At 42.9% G+C, this 21446-nt stretch overlaps 1 protein-coding gene across 3 annotated transcripts; it reads right to left on the reverse strand.

Moving 5' to 3' along the window:
* Window positions 1-818: 818 nt before the first annotated feature.
* Window positions 819-9035, reverse strand: LOC122920147. 3 transcript variants are annotated; one of them, XR_006386885.1, is made up of 7 exons: window positions 4566-9035; window positions 4370-4473; window positions 4154-4286; window positions 3927-4063; window positions 3618-3827; window positions 2819-3321; window positions 819-2690 (listed from the first exon to the last, which is right to left on the reverse strand). XR_006386885.1 is itself a non-coding variant. In XM_044269371.1 (5 exons), the coding sequence occupies exons 1-4, from the start codon at window positions 4581-4583 to the stop codon at window positions 3274-3276; spliced, it is 825 nt and encodes a 274-aa protein (XP_044125306.1). In that variant the 5' UTR covers window positions 4584-4760; the 3' UTR covers window positions 819-2690; window positions 2819-3273. The 3 variants fall into 3 exon arrangements, 1 of the variants encoding a protein (XP_044125306.1); XR_006386884.1 differs by having other exon boundaries at window positions 4370-4488; window positions 4566-9032; XM_044269371.1 differs by having other exon boundaries at window positions 4154-4760.
* Between the last annotated feature and the right edge of the window lie 12411 nt (window positions 9036-21446).

A 21446-nucleotide genomic window follows, 5' to 3' on the forward strand; every position in this document is an offset into this window, starting at 1 on the left:
TTTTTTATCACTATCAAAACGCAAGAAAAACTATACATATAAGGTTGTCGCCTGATTCGTACTGACCTGTAGAATAAAAGTAACTGGTCAGTTTTATCGAACGTCGTAAATAAACGTAAAACTGTGGTGGAATTGCTTTTTTTTTGCAATTTCACCCCATTTAGAAAAAAAAATCCCGCTTCCCACTACATCATATGCAATATTAAATGGTGGCATTGGAAAGTACAACTTGTCCCGCAAAAAAAAAGAAAGCCCTCATATGGCTATGTCAAAAAGTTATGGCTCTGGGAAGGCAGGGAGCGCAAAACAAAAATCTAAAAAAACAACCAAAAACAAACCCCCCGGCCTTAAAGGGTTGAAAAATGGGCCTGGGGTTAATAGGTCAAACTGAGGTCCAGTAAGAAAACTAAATGTAGTGGTAACCTTATCTGTAGCTTCCTTTTGCAATGGATTTTGTCAATTATTCCCACAAATGAAATACTAAATTTGACTTCTTGTGACAATACCACAATCTCATCGTTATATTCTTCATTAAACATCTTCTGGACCATAGATCCAGGCCACACCTTTTTGCACGTGTTTTGCTTCATTTATGGCATCAGCAGCATTGCATGTCCTAATTGACTAACAGGTTCAAGAGACCATGAATATGCTTTGCAGACATATTATTTGTGATGCTCCCATGTTGAAGACATTTGATGACAATATCAGCTGACCCAAGAGAGAGTCATGAGAACCACCCCATATATGCACATCCAACAATCCAAAGTTATCAAAAATATGAAATTTATTGAACACACCAACAAATACTAGTTAAAAATTGTATACAATTAGAACAAAGTGCAGTGTACAAAGAATATGACCGACACAACCAGGTCCACTAAATGCCGCAATTAGGCATGTATATTATAAACCAGCATGTAGATGTATTATAACAAGCATTAAGAAAATATAAAATGAGGTAAGACCATTAAAGATACAAGCAAACCAAAGTAAAGTCTGAATACAAAAATGTCAAACCTAAATAGACCGCTGGTATAGTGGACCTGTAAGAATGAGAACGCACCCAACGTGTATCGCCGGAGCAGTCAGGCTTCTTAAGGGGTAAAGGACCAAGTGTTGGGGTGTCATATTATAAAGGGTAACATATAAAGTTTGCATACGATTCACCTGTGCAGCAAGATGCTATCCGCAATCAGGGAGTGTATTGGATCGTTTGTGGCCAGGAACCGGAAATGCAGGTCACATGATCGGCTGGTGGAACGCATATGCGTTCCACCAGACAAAGCCTGGTAATATCCGATTGTCATAATTATTCCATTCCATATTTAAATGAGGTAAATACCCGTCAGGGCTACTGATGCCCAGAGTTCCATAAAAATCTAAATAGAACAATTATTTGATATAACAAGTTTTTAAGAAAAAGAGAAGATTATAGAATGAATAAAGGCCACAGCTATGTGGCTAAGCATATCGGATATCTGGATCACATGGCCGGAAACGAGGGGCCGTAGTGGAACGCATGGTGGAACGCATCGCGCATCCCATATGTAAAATAGAGTGCACGATGCGGCCACCATGCTGAGGAGTAGTGATGTGACCATACATCACCGTAGTAAGAGGACCGCGGATAGCGGGTGTGACAGAAGCAGTTTAGCGGCCAAGGCGCTCCGGATGTGTAAGTCACATGGCCGGAAGCCCAGGTCCGCAGTGGAACGCATGCTGGAACGCATCATGCGCTCCACACCGAATCGTGGAGCGCACAGTACACTCCACACATTGAGGGACAAAAGGATATATCCAAAGATGGAGGAAGAGGTGGTGGGACACAAATGGATATGGAAATAGTGTAAACAGAAATCTGATACCCTCAGTCCATATTGTATATTGGGCACATTCGATGGCATATACATAGTGGATGAATAAAGGACAAAATCTTAAAATATCCACAACCTACAAAATAACATAGTAATAATAATGACCCAATTGGGAAATCCTACAGGATAATAATTATGCTGTGATTTTCTTATCGTTATTAGTTGCATACTAGTGATCCCTAGGCAATGAAGATCCTGGAGATAAATCCAACCTAAAAATGTGACATAAAAATACATGTGAAAGAGTAAGCCGTGTAAGAGAACACGGAAGCAGTGACAGAAGTGAAAGGGTGCGTGCCCGTGTATGAAAAGAAAAGGAAAGGGAAGACCTGTAGGAAATAAATAAATAAATAACACATGATAAGTGCATAAAAAAAAAAAATATATTACATACATTATAATGAAACAATTTAACCTGCCCAATAACAATCCATAATGAGGTCTATATGTCCCTATGATACGTGTTCAATATCAGCACACACATAAATAATTAACTAAGGTTGCGCCTCTTAACCACGTATTGGCTGGCCGAATATTCCATTCAATCAAACCAAACCAGTTTATCCGTCGTACCTCCAACCTTATGGAAGGATGATGTAATTTCAGAGGAAAAAGTTCTGTGTCAAGGGTTTCTTTGCTTGAATCCGATCCCGGCGAGCCAAAGCGATATTTGATAGGTGCTGTTGAATGCGTTTCCGCAACTCCTGACTGGTCTGACCAACGTAAATTTTTCCACAATTGCAAATGAGTGCATAGATTACGTTCCTGGACCGACAGTTGATATAGTGGCCCAAAGGAATGGCAGTTGGATACCTGCAGGTGGAAAAAGAATCAGTACAAATCATGTATTGGCATATATTACAATTTCCGCATGGATACGTCCCCCGTAATCTATGACCTCGCCCCAAACCCTGTACAGGTCTCTGAAAATGGCTACGTACCAATTTATCTCGCAGGTTCGGGGCTCTTCGTGCGATAATCTTAGGCCTGGGCTTAACATGACTACTTAATTTGGGGTCAGCCAGCAACAGATGCCAATGTGTGTTTTAATATTGTATATAGATCATGCCATTGGTTGTTATATTTAGTGATGAGATGTACTTGCGTACTCCGAGGCTTGGGTTTCGGTTTCAACAATTCCGAGCGGTCCGCCACCTTTGCCGTTTCAAATGCCCCTGAGATGACTTTCTTAGGGTAACCCCGTGTTCGAAATCTGGTTGTCAGGTCCCCCGCAGCTTCATTAGAATCAGGCACAGTGGTACAGTTGCGTCGCAACCTCAAGAATTGTCCTTTGGGGATCCCTTTTCGCAGATGGGCCGGGTGAAAGCTATCAAAGTGTAAAAGGCTATTAGTCGCCGTTTCCTTACGAAATAACGATGTGCGGATGCCCTGGTCATCAAGATTCAATCGAATATCCAGAAAATCGGCAGTGGTATCCGAGACCCTATGAGTGAGGGAGATGTTATATGGATTGGCATTCAACCTGCCCACAAACTCTGTGCACTGTTCAACTGTGCCCCGCCAAAAAATCAATAGATCGTCAATATAACGGAACCATGCTATAACATGTTCGTTATACATGGCCATGGGGTACACCTGTGTCTCCTCCCACCATCCTAAGAAAAGGTTGGCGTAGGAGGGCGCACAGCGTGCCCCCATCGCGGTCCCCGAGACCTGTCTGTAAAAGACACGGTCGAACACGAAATAATTATGGTGGAGAACAAACTCCAACAGACTCACCAAAAATGTATGATGCACTGGATCCCCAAAAGTTGATTTTTGAAGGAAGTATCGGGTAGCTTGGATACCATCGCTATTCGAGATGTTCGAGTAAAGGGACTCCACGTCGCATGTGAGTATCATTGTGCCCGGAGGAAGATGTATCTCCTGTAGGTATTGTACCAATTGCACAGAGTCTCTGAGATATGACCGAAGACCTAGAACAAAGGCCTGTAAGAAAAAATCAAGGTAAATACACGCCTGTTCACATAGCCCGCCTATCCCCGCCACAATTGGGCATCCTGGTGGTACGGTCAAATTCTTATGCACCTTTGGAAGCATGTAAAAAGTTGGAGTGATGGGGAATTTGACTTCCATAAATTCTTTTTCTTTTTTGGTAATGATATTGAATTGCCAGGCAGACATAAGAAGTCCATCAAATTTTTTCTTAAAAATCGTAGTGGGGTCTGTAGGCAAAGGAGTGTAGAAATGGCGGTTATTTAGTTGTCTCCTAGCCTCCGCTAGGTATAAGCCAGTCTCCCACAGAACCACATTACCTCCCTTATCGGCCTCCTTGATGATAAAAGCTGCATTATTCTGCAAATTCTGGATAGCCACCAATTCCGCTCTGGTCAAATTTTTCTTATGGATTGTATTCACCTGGAGTTTCCTGATTTCTACCACCATGACCTGAAAGAATAATTGAATGTTAGGAAAGAGGTTCAATGTTGGAGTAATGATGGATGGTTTACGTGGCGTAAATAAACGCCTACCTGTATCACCTTCATTTTCTTTCAATAAATCCATCAGATCTATAAAGACACCCCTTTCATCCTCTGGTAACTGTTGTACCAAAGACGGTTGAGCATAAAGTGCTCTAAAACATAATTGTCTGCAGAATAAATAAATGTCCTTTATAAACTCAAATTTGTTTAACCTATTCATGGGGGAAAAAGAAAGACCTCTTACCAATACAGATCTCTCCATTTGCGTGAGTGAGTATGTTGATAAATTGATAATTCTCAGGCCATCCTCATCCAATGGAAGTTCCAAAATGGAGGCTCCTGTTAGTGTTGGGGTCGTCGTTTGCGAGTGGCAGGGTAATGATTGTTTCCTCTCTGCTGCACAAATGTTCTCTTTCTGGGATTTACGTAGTCCTCGCCTAGTACGCCTTCGTCGCTTGTTTCCGGTAAAAAACCATCACTGGTGTTGCTATTAGAGCCAATGGGATTAGATGTCATATTATCACTGCGTTTACTGAAAATATTGGTATTCACATGACCTCGACCATTGCTGCGTGAATTGCCAGTATGTCTCCATTTGAATGCCTGTTTGCATTCAAAGTCTGTTTTGTCCCTCTGAAACTTATTTTTCTTTCCAGTCATAATCTCCTTCTCATAGCTCTCTAAGTTGGACTGTAGTTTGACTTTAAATGCTGAAACCTTGTCCTCATCCATTTTTGACAGACTTGCTTCTAAATTCCTAATTTTGCTTTTCACATCATTCAGTAGATCTTTATCATGATCTATGAGCATACCCATCAAAATCTTGGAGCACTGCATGAGGCCCAACTCCCAATTAGATTTAAATTCGGGAGTGACCTCCCAGGCTGGAAATTTCTGTATTCTAAGCCCCCTTGGGGCAATTGAGCACACCCTGGTGAAGAGCCTATGTGCGTCTGTCAATTCCGTAGTCAATTGTCTAAAATCATTGCTGTGATCACCACCATCCATGTCCGTGTCATGAAACACGGCTGTGACCTGCGAATTCCACATGGCTTCCCTAGCCTCCAATGAGGCCGCCATAATAGTATAAAAATACAACTACACCAACACACAAGAACAAGCTGCACAGGTGGGGTGCCACTCCCTCAGAAACGGGAGAATACAATTCCACCCAAAGAAATTCAGAGAGATACACAAATAAGGGGGCACACCTGATAAAATATGGAGTGCAAAGGGTGGTGAAAAGACATAAGACAATATCAGCTGACCCAAGAGAGAGTCATGAGAACCACCCCATATATGCACATCCAACAATCCAAAGTTATCAAAAATATGAAATTTATTGAACACACCAACAAATACAAGTTAAAAATTGTATACAATTAGAACAAAGTGCGGTGTACAAAGAATATGACCGACACAACCAGGTCCACTAAATGCCGCAATTAGGCATGTATATTATAAACCAGCATGTAGATGTATAATAACAAGCATTAAGCAAATATAAAATGAGGTAAGACCATTAAAGATACAAGCAAACCAAAGTAAAGTCTGAATACAAAAATGTCAAACCTAAATAGACCGCTGGTATAGTGGACCTGTAAGAATGAGAACGCACCCAACGCGTATCGCCGGAGCAGTCCGGCTTCCTCAGGGGTAAAGGACTAAGTGTTGGGGTGTCATATTATAAAGGGTAACATATAAAGTTTGCATACGATTCACCTGTGCAGCAAGATGCTATCCGCAATCAGGGAGTGTATTGGATCGTTTGTGGCCAGGAACCGGAAATGCAGGTCACATGATCGGCTGGTGGAACGCATATGCGTTCCACCAGACAAAGCCTGGTAATATCCGATTGTCATAATTATTCCATTCCATATTTAAATGAGGTAAATACCCGTCAGGGCTACTGATGCCCAGAGTTCCATAAAAATCTAAATAGAACAATTATTTGATATAACAAGTTTTTAAGAAAAAGAGAAGATTATAGAATGAATAAAGGCCACCGTTATGTGGCTAAGCATATCGGATATCTGGATCACATGGCCGGAAACGAGGGGCCGTAGTGGAACGCATGGTGGAACGCATCGCGCATCCCATATGTAGAATAGAGTGCACGATGCGGCCACCATGCTGAGGAGTAGTGATGTGACCATACATCACCGTAGTAAGAGGACCGCGGATAGCGGGTGTGACAGAAGCAGTTTATAAATGTTGAAAACATTTGATGACGTGATCAATGTGACTTAGTACTTTGTACCAAAAACAAGGTATGATGACAAACTCAAGCTGCATGATATTATACATTGTAAAGCAGCCTCAGCTTTCGTCTCAGAGCTGAACCCGGACATACCCACATTTTCACCAAGGCAGCCCCTCTGATGTTTAAAGGAGTTCCGAGATTACAATATTAATACCTGGCACTGTATGGCATGTTTAGGGGATGTGATATCGCTATATTTTTTCAGATACGCTGCTCCATTGAGCCACTGTGCCCCCGTTCTGTTTTGCAGCCCTCACATGCATTAGTACAGAGAGGAGGAGATGGACGTGTTTCTTAGTGGGCATCTTCTTCTCCCTGGCTGTGCGCTGTCCAATCACAGCGGAGAGCGTCACAGTCAGGGAGGAGGTGAGCTTTTTTTTGTCAATGGTTGTGACGCGGTCTGCTGTGATTGGACCGCGCTACAGCCAGGGAGAAGGAGACACCCCCTGAGAAATGTGGCCGTCTCCTTCTTACCTGTATGAATGCTATTTATTAGCATACAGGGCGGCAAAAGAGAATGGAAGGCACAGCATATCTAAAAAAAAAAAAAATTGCGATATAGCATCCCCTAAACATGCCCTACAGTGCCAGGTATTAATATTATAATCTCAGAACCGGTGAAAGGTCCTCTTTAAAAGGAAATAGCTGCAAAATAATGGATATTAGATGGTTTTATATTATTTTAATGGTGATCTTTTAATATTAATAAAAACAGAAAAAGATACCTTTCTGGGCGGATAAAAGGGAAGTCCTGATTGGAGGAAAGGTATATGTCCCTGATGAAGTGGATTTTTAATACTTGATACGTTCTTGATTTCATTAATCTTTGTGAGTATAATAAACCTGTTTATCTTTTATTGGTGTTGGCGCTACTTCACTATCTCTGCCCCCCTCTTTCTGATAGACTACAGGGAAAGTGGAAGCAGGGGTAAATTGGAGCTTATACCGCAAGACATTCGAGAAGTAGTGATTGACTATAGATGAAGAAAATTACTCTACCTTCAAAATATCGACGGTGACAATGGGGGAGTTAAACATGAGCCCCCAAACTTGTCCCGTTTTTTATCCAGGCTATCAATAACAGATGTTTCCCAAGACCCCTCCTACTCCCGGCGCTGCAAGAAGAGCAACACTGCCCAAGTGTCACCAACTATGCCATATAGAAACGAGCAAAAACAAATACTTCTTTACTCTGCCACCTCGTGTGCCTTCCTTACCCACCTTGAACATTCCTCCTTTCCCGTAACCATGCCTCACACACGTGCAACTCACTCCACCTTTTAACCTTTCCTAGTCATCCTACCCTTGGCATGCGTCCCTTCACAATTCCTTGCAGGACACTCCAGGGGCTTACCTTATAGTTTCTCTCCTTTTATGATCCACTCCTGATTTTGGCTACCAAGACTGCACCAGGAAATCTGACCATCTGGTCATCTTACTGTCACATGTTTCTGTAAAATCTGAAAGCTGAGGCAATGTGATGTTAAATACTTTTGTGGTAAAAAAGACAAAAGGAATTATAGCAGTGATACCTTATTGGCAAGCAAAAAAAAAAAAAACATTCTGCTTATAAGCTTTCAGGGCACAGAGGTTCGCTCTTCAGTATACAAATGAATGGCTGGGAGAAAGCACAACTCTTAAGAGATGTTACAGACATTTATACATGGGATTATACATCAAGAGAGACAGAGCAATAAAACTGTGGTTATTGTTACAGATGGACAACCACTTCCAGACCAAGCCATGTGCGCCCTTCCTGACTAAGCCTAATTTTGCAAATCTGATGTGTCACCTTATGTGGTGATAACTTTGGAATACTTTTACTTTTCCAAGCCATTCTGAGAATGTTTTCTCATGACACATTGTACACCATGTTAATGGTAAATTTGAGTCGATATGTTTTACCTTAATTTATAAAAAAAAAAATTAATCTCTCTGCTTTTAAGACCTCATAACCTCATAAAATACTTGTTAATTAACATTCACCAATTCTCTACTTTTTGTGCATCATTTTGGAAATGTAATTTTATTTTTTAGGGCAGATTTTGCTGGAAGAGACCCTGAGGTACCCTCACAGTGAAAACTCCCAAAAAGTGACCACATTTTTGGAAACTACATCACCCAAGGAATTTGTATTTGAACCAACAGGCGTTTCATAGAATTTATAACACTTGGCTGTGAAAATGAAAAAAAAAATTATAATAATAATTTGTACAAGAAAATGATGCTTTAGGCCCAAACTTTCTTTTTCACAAAGGATAATGGCAGAATGTTCCCCCACAATTTGCTATAAATTTTCTCCTGAATACAGTAACACCCGAATGGTGGTCGTAATATGCCAGGGAACGAATGGCTTCTGTATTTTCTAACATGGAATTTGCTGAAATGGGTTTTAAAGGGGTTGTCCGAGTTCAGCTCTGGACCTGGACATATCCCCTTTTTCACCCAAGCAACCCCTTTGAGATGAGATTTTATGCTCCGATACTCCCCTTGCCTTGCTTTGTATTACGCAGGTCAAGGGATTTTTTGTTTACATTTTTCATTGCTAGGCAGAGACTTTCAGCTAGCAGTTTGCCTGGTGATGTCACCAAAGCTAAACCCCGCCCATCAGTGCTGGTGATGTCACCAGGCTCATTGCTTCACCGGATCTAATAAAAAAGCTGTTGCCTTTTGCGATTCAGTGCAGGGCAAGGGAGAGCATTGGAGCATGAAATGCTTCTATGCTCATCTCAGAGGGGCTGCCTGGGTGTAAAGGAGGATATGTCTTGGTTCAGCTCTGAACCCAGACAACCACTTTAAGAGTGATAACTTTTTTAGTTGTTTATTGACTGAGCTGTGAGAGGGCTTATTTTGTGCGGGACAAGCTGTAGTTTTTATTGGCACTATTTCGGGGTACAAAAAGCAATTGGAAAGCAATGCTTTCCAATTGCTTTTTATCTTATTTTTTCGGGAGGTGAGGCCACAAATAAAGGTGTAAATTTTTTATATTTTTGTTTTTACACTATTCACTTGATGGGGTAGATCATGTGCTATTTTTATAGATCCGGTCGTTACAGATGCAGCGTTTTTATTGTGTACCTATGTAAATTCATCCTAGAATGGAGATTCTGCATGGTTTCTCCAATATAGATGCTGTCATTGGGGCACTTTGTGCATTGTATCATGTACACCACATTGGAGGATGCATATGAGAAAATGCTGATGATTTTGTAGTGCTGTTGTGCGTTTGGTATGTGGATGGTGTCCGTTGATAATTTTTTTTACAGGTTTTGCATTTTTACAGGGGAATGAGCCCATCCCTGATGGTGTTGACAGGAGAACAGACGATTCCTTAAGTTTAGTTGTTGTTTGTAGAAGAGGACAGGTAGCTGTTGGAAAACATGTTTTAGTTTGTTATCTTTGTGGAATATGGTTGGGGATCCGCAGCAATTCTCCTCAAAATGTTCATACTGGAGTTGTAGGTGACCACCCTGGGGCACCCTGCTGTTGTCCTCCAAATTGTAATTCAAAAGGATGCTTCTTAGAATCCTTGTGGCTCTGTGAATCTGTTCATGTACCTTGGAACTGAACCAGAGTTCGGGAAATAGTTTTTTACAGTATATATCAATTTCGGAAGTTATTATGCGAAGTCTCGCGAGACTTCGCGAAGTAATAACTTCGGCTTATCGGAGCCAATACATTCTAATACTGTATGGAGCGCTCGCTCTGTACAGTATTGAAAATAAGTTTTATGCGAATTGACTTTAGATGTTTCATCCGAAGTCGATTCTCTCATCCCTAATTGTAAGGTTGTTATGTGAATATCTTGTTCTTTTGAAGATAGTGCTGGCATATGGCTATGCCATCATTGTGGGCGATGTTGGAGTATAGTTACTCTACATCCATGGTTGCCTATATTGCACCCTTTGGTAGTGGACCTAGGGCTGAGAGTTTGCAGAGAATGTTGCAACAAGTACATACAATGCAGCATTCCACTAGCAGCAATTATTCTAACCAGGTTTAGGGAATTAACTGCACAGGGTACAAAATATGCTAGTTTATTTTCTTGAAGGACTCGTGCTTAGGCTACTTCCATACTAGCGTTAATGTTTTCCAGTATTGAGATCCGTCATAGGGTTTCAATACAGGAAACAAAAACGCTTCAGTTTTGTCTCCATTCATTGTCAATGGGGACAAAATGTAACTGAACAGAACGGAATGCTCCAAAATGCATTCCATTCCGTTTAGTTGTGTTCTTATACCGGAGAGAAAATCGCAGCATCCTGTGGTTTGCTTTCCATGCTGGGATGACCCACAAAGTCATGACCCACAATGCAAGTCAATGGGGACAGATCAGTTTTTCTCTGGCACAATCTGACACAATAGAAAACGGATCCGTCCCCCATTGACTTTCAGTGGAGTTCATGACGGATCCGTCTTGGATATGTTAAAGATAATACAACTGGATCCATTCATAACGGATGCAGATGGTTGTATTATCAGTAACGGAAGCGTTTTTGCTGAACCCTGCCGGATCCAGCAAAAAATCTAGTGTGAAAGTAGCCTTAAACCCCTTTATACTTTCCAACTATATTGGCCCCATTTGTCATATGATTGTCCTCTGCAGTTTTTAATATCTAGGCCATTCTATTCTCTCTTCTGTAGGTTTATTTCAATAAGGGCAAGGCCTGTCTTTTCACTCACTCAATTTCAGGACTTCAAACATTTGTTCCAAATTGATTACATCTGGTGTACAGTCAAATATCACAGAAAAATATTTTGCTTCCATGACATCATTAAGGATCTGTTCTCTTTGTCACCATTGATATCTAAAAATGTGTTTTAAATATTAGGTGAGAAATAGCTCACTTGTCTTTGTTCACACAGAGGGACATAATAATAGTGAGAAACAAGTCAAGTTCAATCACATTTAAAAAAATCCCACTTTTGGGGTCTGCAAAATCAAAATTTTCCTGTGAACCTCTTAATGCACTACCCCATCTGACCAAGTGCATCAACAATTACATGGAGAACTTATTTTATTCATGTGCTATCTGGTCTTGAAGTTATTTGTCTATGCTACTCTTACCAAACAAGGCCTTGAACTAAAACACATTTCATAGCTCAAAGAATTTTCATGTTCAGGAATTCTCTTGCTTATTTTTTTTCCACTGTGCAAAAATTTGAGTTTGTGTTCATAATTTGCATTTGGCTTGTTCTGATTTGCTATATTCTAGCCATGACCGACGTACTTTTTGCTCATTTGGCAGATGTTGAATAAACAGTCTATTGTGAGTTTTCTTCCATCTCTAAAACTATTACTGATGTCCCGTTCAAAAGTTTTTGTTCTCATGTTTGTAACAAAGCACCTTTGTGCATCTGAAAACTTGGCTGGCCATGTTCCTGACTCATAACAGTCAAATTAGTCATTCAACTCATCACATTAACAAAACGCTGATAGGTTATTCAGTTTCTGTTCTAGGAAATGTGTTGTATTGCTACAACACTGGTGGAATTGGGTATTTAGATTCATTAAGTGATCATCACTGCTTTCATGTGTAATAACATCTGCAGTCTGCCCATGCTCTGTCAAAAAATTTACCTTCTAGACTTTCATGTGCAGAGATTCTTTCATAGCTCAAATTTTTTTGTGCTTTAATCTAAAGAAAAAAAACTGAAAGAAACAAAAGATGGAAGTTAAGAATGAGATGTTTCACTGATAAATGAAAAAATGGACATGAACATATTTTCTGATATATACACCTATCTTCCATATTGTACAGCTCTTGACTATTTCCAGAACTCCCATATACAGTGGATATAAAAAGTCTACACACCCCTGTTAAAATGTCAGGTTTCTGTGATGTAAAAAAAATGAGACAAAGATAAATCATTTCAGAACTTTTTCCACCTTTAATGTGACCTATAAACTGTACAACTCAATTGAAAAAATACACTGAAATCTTTTAGGTAGAGGGGAAAAAAAATATGCAACCATATTATTTTTATTTTTATAAGTGTGCACACCCTTAAACTACTACTTTGTTGAAGCACCTTTTTATTTTATTACAGCAGTCTTTTTGGGTATGAGTCTTTGCAAAACCACTCCAAATCTGTGCACAGTCCTCTTCAGATCACCGGATTCAGGTCTGGGCTCTGGCTGCGCCATTCCAAAACTTTAATCTTCTTCTGGTGAAGCCATTCCTTTGTTGATTTGCATGTATGCTTTGGGTCATTGTCATGCTGAAAGATGAAGTTCCTCTTCATGTTCAGCTTTCTAGCAGAAGCCTGAAGGTTTTGTGCCCATATTGACTGGTATTTGGAACTGTTCATAATCCCCTCTAGCTTAACCACTTAAGGACCACAGGTTTATACCCCCCTAGTGACCAGGCCCTTTTTTACAAATCGGCACTCCACAAATTTAGCAGTTTATTGCTCGGTCATGCAACTTACCACCCAAATGAATTTTATCTCCTTTTCTTCTCACTAATAGAGCTTTCATTTGGTGGTATTTTATTGCTGCTGACATTTTTACTTTTTTTGTTATTAATCGAAATTTAACGATTTTTTTGCAAATCAGTTGTAAAATTTTGCAAAAAAAACGACATCCATATATAAATTTTTCGCTAAATTTATTGTTCTACATGTCTGTGATAAAAATGTTTGGGTAAAAAAAAATGGTTTGGGTAAAAGTTATAGCGTTTACAAACTATGGTACAAAAATGTGAATTTCCGCTTTTTGAAGCAGCTCTGACTTTCTGAGCACCTGTCATGTTTCCTGAGGTTCTATAATGCCCAGACAGTAGAAAACCCCCACAAATGACCCCATTTCGGAAAGTAGACACCCTAAGGTATTCACTGATGGGCATAGTGAGTTCATAGAACTTTTTATTTTTTGTCACAAGTTAGCAGAAAATGATCTTTTATTTTTTATTTTTCTTACAAAGTCTCATATTCCACTAACTTGTGACAAAAAATAAAAACTTCCATGAACTCACTATGCCCCTCACGGAATACCTTGGGGTGTCTTCTTTCCAAAATGGGGTCACTTGTGGGGTAGTTATACTGCCCTGGCATTCTAGGGGCCCTAATGTGTGGTAAGTAGTTTGAAATCAAAATGTGTAAAAATGACCTGTGAAATCCGAAAGGTGCTCTTTGGAATGTGGGTCCCTTTGCCCACCTAGGCTGCAAAAAAGTGTCACACATCTGGTATCGCCGTACTCAGGAGAAGTTGGGGAATGTGTTTTGGGGTGTCATTTTACATATACCCATGCTGGGTGAGAGAAATATCTTGGCAAAAGACAACATTTCCCAGCATGGGTATATGTAAAATGACACCCCAAAACACATTCCCCAACTTCTCCTGAGTACGGCGATACCACATGTGTGACACTTTTTTGCAGCCTAGATGCGCAAAGGTGACCAAATTCCTTTTAGGAGGGCATTTTCAGACATTTGGATCCCAGACTTCTTCTCACGCTTTAGGGCCCCTAAAAAGCCAGGTCAGTATAAATACCCCACATGTGACCCCATTTTGGAAAGAAGACACCCCAAGGTATTCAATGAGGGGCATGGCGAGTTCATAGAATTTTTTTTTTTTTGGCATAAGTTAGCGGAAATTTTTTTTTTTTAGTTTTTTCTCACAAAGTCTCAATTTCCGCTAACTTGGGTCAAAAATGTAAAACTTTCATGGACTCAATATGCCCCTCAGCGAATACCTTGGGGTGTCTTCTTTCCAAAATGGGGTCAGTTGTGGGGTGTTTGTACTGCCCTGGCATTTGAGGGTCTCCGCAATCATTACATGTATGGCCAGCATTAGGAGTTTCTGCTATTCTCCTTATATTGAGCATACAGGTAATGAGATTTTTTTTTTCCGTTCAGCCTCTGGGCTGAAAGAAAGAAATGAAAGGCACAGATTTCTTCATTTGCATCGATCAATGTGGATGCAAAAATCTCTGCCCAAAAAAAAAAAAGGAGGGGAAAGGCGTCTGCCAGGACATAGGAGCTCCGCCCAACATCCATACTCACTTAGCTCGTATGCCCTGGCAAACCCGATTTCTCCATTCACATCAATCGATGTGGATGAATAAATAATTGCCGGGATTTTTTTTATATATACAAAGTGTTTGCCAAAGTATATGAACACCGCCGCCTCCTCAGCTCATATGCCTCGGCAAACGTATCTTTTACTGCAGAGGAGAAATCTCGTCTTGCAGCGTCGCATACACTGACTTTTGTGTAATCTGACAGCAGCGCAATGCTTCTATCAGAATGCACATCAGTGCTGCAGCTGCTTGATCACTTGGTCCACCTAGAAGGTAAAAAAAAAAAAAAAACAGGTCGCAACGCAATCAATTTATTAACATTAACTTTAGAGAACATTAACTTTTATAAACTTTTGAAACAGAACAATAACTTTTTTGCTTACCTGATTTTTATTTTTTTAATTTTTTTTAACCTTTATTGGACAAACCTCTCCTTCCCCATGGGACAATGTGCAAAGCGCAAATCGCCCAGAGATGTGGCGAAGTACATTATGCACTTTGTCCCAGGTAAAAGGAGAGATTTGTGGCAGCTCTGTGTGAAAGGGCCCTAAGACCCCTGTGTGCCTGTCCTGTGTACGCAATCCCTATGCTAATAGTGTACCTGAGTGTGGAACTTGCGGAAACACTCCCCTATGCATAGGGCAGGCTGGTCAGGACAGTCAGGACAAAAAAAAGGTGGTGTCACGCCTTATTCCACCCCTGCTACAGACACGACATCTTTTTCTTGGGGAACGTTGAGTTGGGGTACCAGGATAGACAGAGGGGAAGTGTCTGCCATGTAGCCGGCTCACTACATCAGGGCCTTGGGGCACGGACCCTCCTGGATACAGGATTTCCGAAATGATCTCTTCCTGGAATTTTAGGAAGGATCCTGTTCTCCCAGCCTTACTGTAGAGAACAAAACTATTGTACATCGCCAATTGGATCAAATAAACAGACACCTTCTTATACCAGCGTCTGGTTCTGCGGGAAACTAAATAGGGAGCCAACATCTGGTCATTGAAGTCCACCCCTCCCATGTGAAGGTTATAGTCGTGGACAGAGAGGGGTTTCACAATGACTCCAGTTGCCCTTTCAATTTGTACAGTCGTGTCTGCGTGAATGGTGGACAGAAGGTAAATGTCCCTCTTGTCCCTCCACTTCACCGCAAGCAGTTCTTGGTCATACAAGGCAGCCCTCTCCCCCCGTGCAAGTCGGGTACTAACGAGCCGTTGGGGGAAGCCCCGGCGACTAGGTGGCGCGGTGCCACAGCATTGAATTCCGACTATATGTAAGTGCCGAAAGAGGGCCACGCTTGAGTAAAAATTGTCCACGTATAAGTGGTACCCCTTGTGGAATAAGGGTGACACCAAGTCCCAGACAATCTTGCCACTGCTCCCCAGGTAGTCAGGACATCCGACCGGCTCCAGTTTTGAGTCTTTTCCCTCATAGACCCTAAAACGATATGTATAGCCTGTGGCCCTTTCACAGAGCTTATACAGTTTGACCCCATACCGGGCGCGCTTGCTGGGGATGTACTGTTTTATGCCAAGGCGCCCGGTAAAATGTACTAGGGACTCGTCTATGCAGATGTTTTGATTAGGGGTATACGCATCTGCAAATCTGGATGACAAATGGTCTATGAGGGTCCGAATTTTGTGGAGCCGGTCATAAGCAGGGTGGCCTCTTGGATGACAGGTGCTATTGTCAGCGAAATGCATAAAGCACATGATGACCTCAAAACGTGCCCTGGACATTGCAGCAGAGAACATGGGCATGTAATGTATTGGGTCTTTAGACCAATATGACCGCAATACATTTTTTTTAGTTAGACCCATGCTGAGGATAAGGCCCAAAAAAAATTTAAACTCGGAAACGGTGACTGGTTTCCACCGGAAAGGCTGGGCATAGTAGCTTTCCGGATTGGCGGTAATAACCTGTGTGGCGTAGTGGTTGGTTTCAGCCACAACTAGGTCATAGAGATCCGCGGTGAAGAACAGCTAAAAAAACTGCGGGGCCGATCCTAAATGAGCCGTCTCCACGCGAACTCCAGACTGGGCGGTGAAAGGGGGCAATACGGGTGCGGCGGAATCAGGGGATTGCCAATTAGGATTTGCCAGCACCTCTGGGAGACTAAGGGTTCTACGGGCCTGTGAACGCGGTGGCTGCGACGGGGGAGTTATTGCACGTGCCACCGTACCAGCTGGAACTGCCCTTCTGGTGCTCGCCACTTCACCAGGGAATACGGCAGTGCTGGTAGAAGGTCCAGGGTGTGCTGCGCTGCTGGTGTATGCCGCACCATAAGCAAGATCAGCGCTAGCACCACTCTAGTGGAATATGAGTTTGCAGAACTCTGACATGGGATCGGGTACGCCTGACCGTAGCAGGGACCTCTACCTCGTCATCTTCGCTAGCGGTTATAGTGCCACTGCTGTCTACAGGTTCATATTCTTAACCACTGGATTCAGCGGATAAGGCGTCCCCATCGCTTTCATCCATCACGGTCAGAATCCTGTAGGCCTCTTCAGCGGAATACCCCTTGTTTGACATTTTGGGTTCACTAAATTTAGGGGGTATTCCTCTGAGACTACCCTGGAAAAAGAGCAAACCTACCTAGTAAAAAGGAGTGCTTGCAAAGTAAAGCTGCGATCGCTAATAAAGATCCAAAAAGCTCAAAAGTGATCTTTTATAGCGGCGCAGCGATTTTACGGTGTTTTTGCAGTGATCAGAAAAAAAAAATTCTGTCACTGCGCTGGGGCGGACTGAACGCAAGTGTGCGCACAAGATCAGGCCTGATCGGGCGAACACTGCGTTTTTTGTAGAACCTAAGGTGACCCTAATGTACTTATATAGATCTGATTGCGATCAGTATTGATCACTTACAGATACTATATAGTACTAGTGCTGATTAGCGACAGCGATGACGCTGATCAGCGGTGCGGTGGGCTGGGCGCTAAACTACCTAGCAAGTAGCTAACTACCTGGCAGGGATGAGGGACCCTTACAGGGGGGGTGATCAATGACAGGGGGGTGGATAAGGGGGTGATCAGGGTGATCAGGGAGTCTAATATGGGTGATCAGGTGCTAAATAAGGGGTTAAATAAATGACAGGGTAATATCTAATGTGTAGTGTGGTGATTTGCAGTGGCGTCGCCAGGGGGGGGCCAGAGGGGGCCACGGCCCCCCCTACATCAAGCTGTGCCCCCCCAACTAAAATGTCCCCCATTCATTTTGGTGATGGATGGTCTATGCTGCGCTGCTGTGCACTGTGTAGGCACTAGGCAGCTCTACCAGACATCTTCTTCACATCTGATGATCTGACTGAGTCTCGGACTTGGTGCCGTTGCGGTCTCACTCTCTAGTCTCCACCCACCGCTGCCGCGTCCCCGGCTCCGCCCCGGCCCCACCCCAGCTCCGCCCCTGGCCCCAGGACCTGACAAGTTGAGTCAGACTCTGATTCATTGATTCAACTACTGGCAGCAGCTGCTGAAAGGGCTTCTGTCACCCCACTAAAGCATTTTTTTTTTGGCAACTTAAATTCCTTATAATGCGATTTATCAATATATAATGCTCTTACTCATTTTGGTTGGGCAGTTTCTTAAAAAAACGGACTTTTATAATATGTAAATGAGCTCTCTACCAGCAAGTAGGGTGGTTACTTGCTGGTAGCAGCCGCATCCTCCTTTCATAAAGACGCCCCCTCCTCATGTTGATTGACCGGGCCAGCGAACGCGCTCGTCCTCTGGCTGGCCCTGTCTGCGTTCAAAATCTGGCGCCTGCGCCGTACCGGTCTTCAGTCGGCGCAAGCGCACTGAGAGGAGGACGCTCACTCGGCCGCTCCTTCCTCAATGCGCCTGCACCGATGACATCGCATCTACACCCGGCGCAGGCACACTGAGGAAAGAGCGGCCGAGCGAGCGTCCTCCTCTCAGTGCGCCTGCACTGACTGAAGACCGGTTCCCGCGCAGGCGCCAGATTTTGAATGCAGACAGGGCCAGCCAGAGGACGAGCGCGTTCGCTGGCCCGGTCAATCAACATGAGGAGGGGGCGTCTTTATGAAAGGAGGATGCGGCTGCTACCAGCAAGTAACCGCCCTACTTGCTGGTAGACAGGTAATTTACATATTATAAAAGTCAGTTTTTTTAAGAAACTGCCCAACCCACATTATTTATTGATATATCGCATTATACAGAATTAAAGTTGGCAAAAAAAAAAAATGACTTTAGTGGGGTGACAGAAGCCCTTTAAGCCAGCCAGGCCCAGACTAGAGAACAGACAGTGTGTGGCGTGGCATGGCGTGGCCCTACCCTAACCTACCGATACTGAACAGACTGGACTGAGCCTGACCTAGTGGTGATGGTGTGTGCAGTGGCGTCGCCAGGGGGGGGCCAGAGGGGGCCACGGCCCCCCCTACATCAAGCTGTGCCCCCCCAACTAAAATGTCCCCCATTCATTTTGGTGATGGATGGTCTATGCTGCGCTGCTGTGCACTGTGTAGGCACTAGGCAGCCCTACCGGACATCTTCTTGACATCTGATGATCTGACTGAGTCTCGGACTTGGTGCCGTTGCGGTCTCACTCTCTAGTCTCCACCCACCGCTGCCGCGTCCCCGGCTCCGCCTCCAGCTCCGCCCCTGGCCCCAGGACCTGACAAGTTGAGTCAGACTCTGATTCATTGATTCAACTACTGGCAGCAGCTGCTGAAAGGGCTTCTGTCACCCCACTAAAGTATTTTTTTTTTTTGGCAACTTAAATTCCTTATAATGCGATTTATCAATATATAATGCTCTTACTCATTTTGGTTGGGCAGTTTCTTAAAAAAATGGACTTTTATAATATGTAAATGAGCTCTCTACCAGCAAGTAGGGCGGTTACTTGCTGGTAGCAGCCGCATCCTCCTTTCATAAAGATGCCCCCTCCTCATGTTGATTGACAGGGCCAGCGAACGTGCTCGTCCTCTGGCTGGCCCTGTCTGCGTTCAAAATCTGGCGCCTGCGCCGTACCGGTCTTCAGTCGGCGCAAGCGCACTGAGAGGAGGACGCTCACTCGGCACACTTATGCAACCACATTATTTTATTTTCTTCCCTCCACCTAAAAGATTTCAGTTTGTTTTTCAATTGAGTTGTACAGTTTATAGGTCACATTAAAGGTGGAAAAAGTTCTGAAATGATTTATCTTTGTCTCATTTTTTTACATCACAAAAACCTGACATTTTAACAGGGGTGTGTAGACTTTTTATATCCACTGTATGTGCTCTGCCCCTCATGTCTTGGTTCCTCCCTGTCTGGTGCCGGAGCGGTTAATTACCTGGCTGGGTGCGGCCATTAGTGTATAATGCCTGTGGCCTGTTGGCTGGATTTGAGTTGTCCTCCAGCCTTGGTGTGTGCTGGAGCTCTGCTACTTTCCAGCATTATACCATCTGCCGAGTGAGAGGTCCACCTAGTTTGATATCAATGTCATCCCCTTCTTTCCCTTCCTTCCCTTATCTGTTTGGTGTGGGAGAGTTGTATGTCTAGTTTGGTGTACCCTGTCTGGGCTGTCTGATGTTTGTTGTCCAGCCTGTCTGCTAGACATTTTCCCCGGTATGGCACAATTGCAGCATATGCAAGGATGGGGGATAGAGGATGGCGGTGTTGTATTGGACTCTAGGAGGTTAATTATACAGTCCCTATTGTCTGACAAATCTTTGATGGAGGCATTAGAGGCCCATAAGTTTCGACTGAGATCACCGGGTCTACCTACCATGCTCTTGATACATAAAAATTGGGAGAACGCAAAGGAGTTAATAGGAGTTACTGGATGTACAAAATATACCCCAATTTGGAGGAATGAAAGGTTGGGGGAACTATTCCAGCTGGAAGGTTTTGACAGTTGGGAAAAAGCTGGGGTCTTAGAGAATAATCTTAAATCCTTTCAACAACTACAGACAGAATTTCAATTGTCGAACCGTGTATTTTACCAATACTTACAATTGAGACATGCCATGCAGACTCAGGAACGGAAGACTCCTCCTTTGACGGTGATTGATTCAGTGGTGCAGGCCAGATTATCGCGCACGATTATCTCCATGGCTTATGCCAGTCTACTAGATAAAGTAGTATGTGATCCATTAACCAGTCTTAAGGCTAAATGGGAGAGGGATGTTGGAGAACTGTCGGAGGAAAAATGGATGGATGTTTTGGGGGCAGTACCCACGATATCTATGAGTGTGGCACATAGACGATCGCAATTTTTCCTTATCCATAGGGTATAAAAGACGCCACGACTACTGTTTAAGATGGGTCTATGTGCGGACTCTAACTGTCCTAGGTGTGCTGCCCCGGATGCAGACTTGGCTCATATGTTTTGGTCCTGCACCGAACTGGAGCATTTCTGGTGTGGAGTGTATAGACAAATAGAAAACAGCTATGGAGTTATTTTACCAAAGACTTCACTGGTGGGGTATCTTGGGTATGTAGAGGACCTAACAACCACCAATGATTATAAATTAGCAATTGCTAAATTATTGTACATTGCACGTAAATCCATTGCAAAACACTGGATACAACCGATCTCTCAGACTAAATCAGAGTGGATAAATATGGTCAATCATATGATATCCATGGAAAGTGGCATCTATATTAAAAGAGGCACTGTATAGAAATTTAAGAAGCAATAGCAGGTGTGGCTGGCTGGACCTGGGGGGAAGTCTCAGAGATTGATGCATATTTTGATACATCTTAAGATGTAAGAGAATTGGAACATTTTTGTCCATGTCAAGGTAGATGACCACATGGAAAGGGGGAGGTGGGAAGGGAGTTGGGGGGGACTGGGAGATTTAATAAAGGTTTATTTGATGCAGTGTTATTGATGTGCTGAT

The sequence above is a fragment of the Bufo gargarizans genome, chromosome 1 (genome assembly GCF_014858855.1).
Source record: "Bufo gargarizans isolate SCDJY-AF-19 chromosome 1, ASM1485885v1, whole genome shotgun sequence".
NCBI classification, from domain to species: domain Eukaryota; kingdom Metazoa; phylum Chordata; class Amphibia; order Anura; family Bufonidae; genus Bufo; species Bufo gargarizans.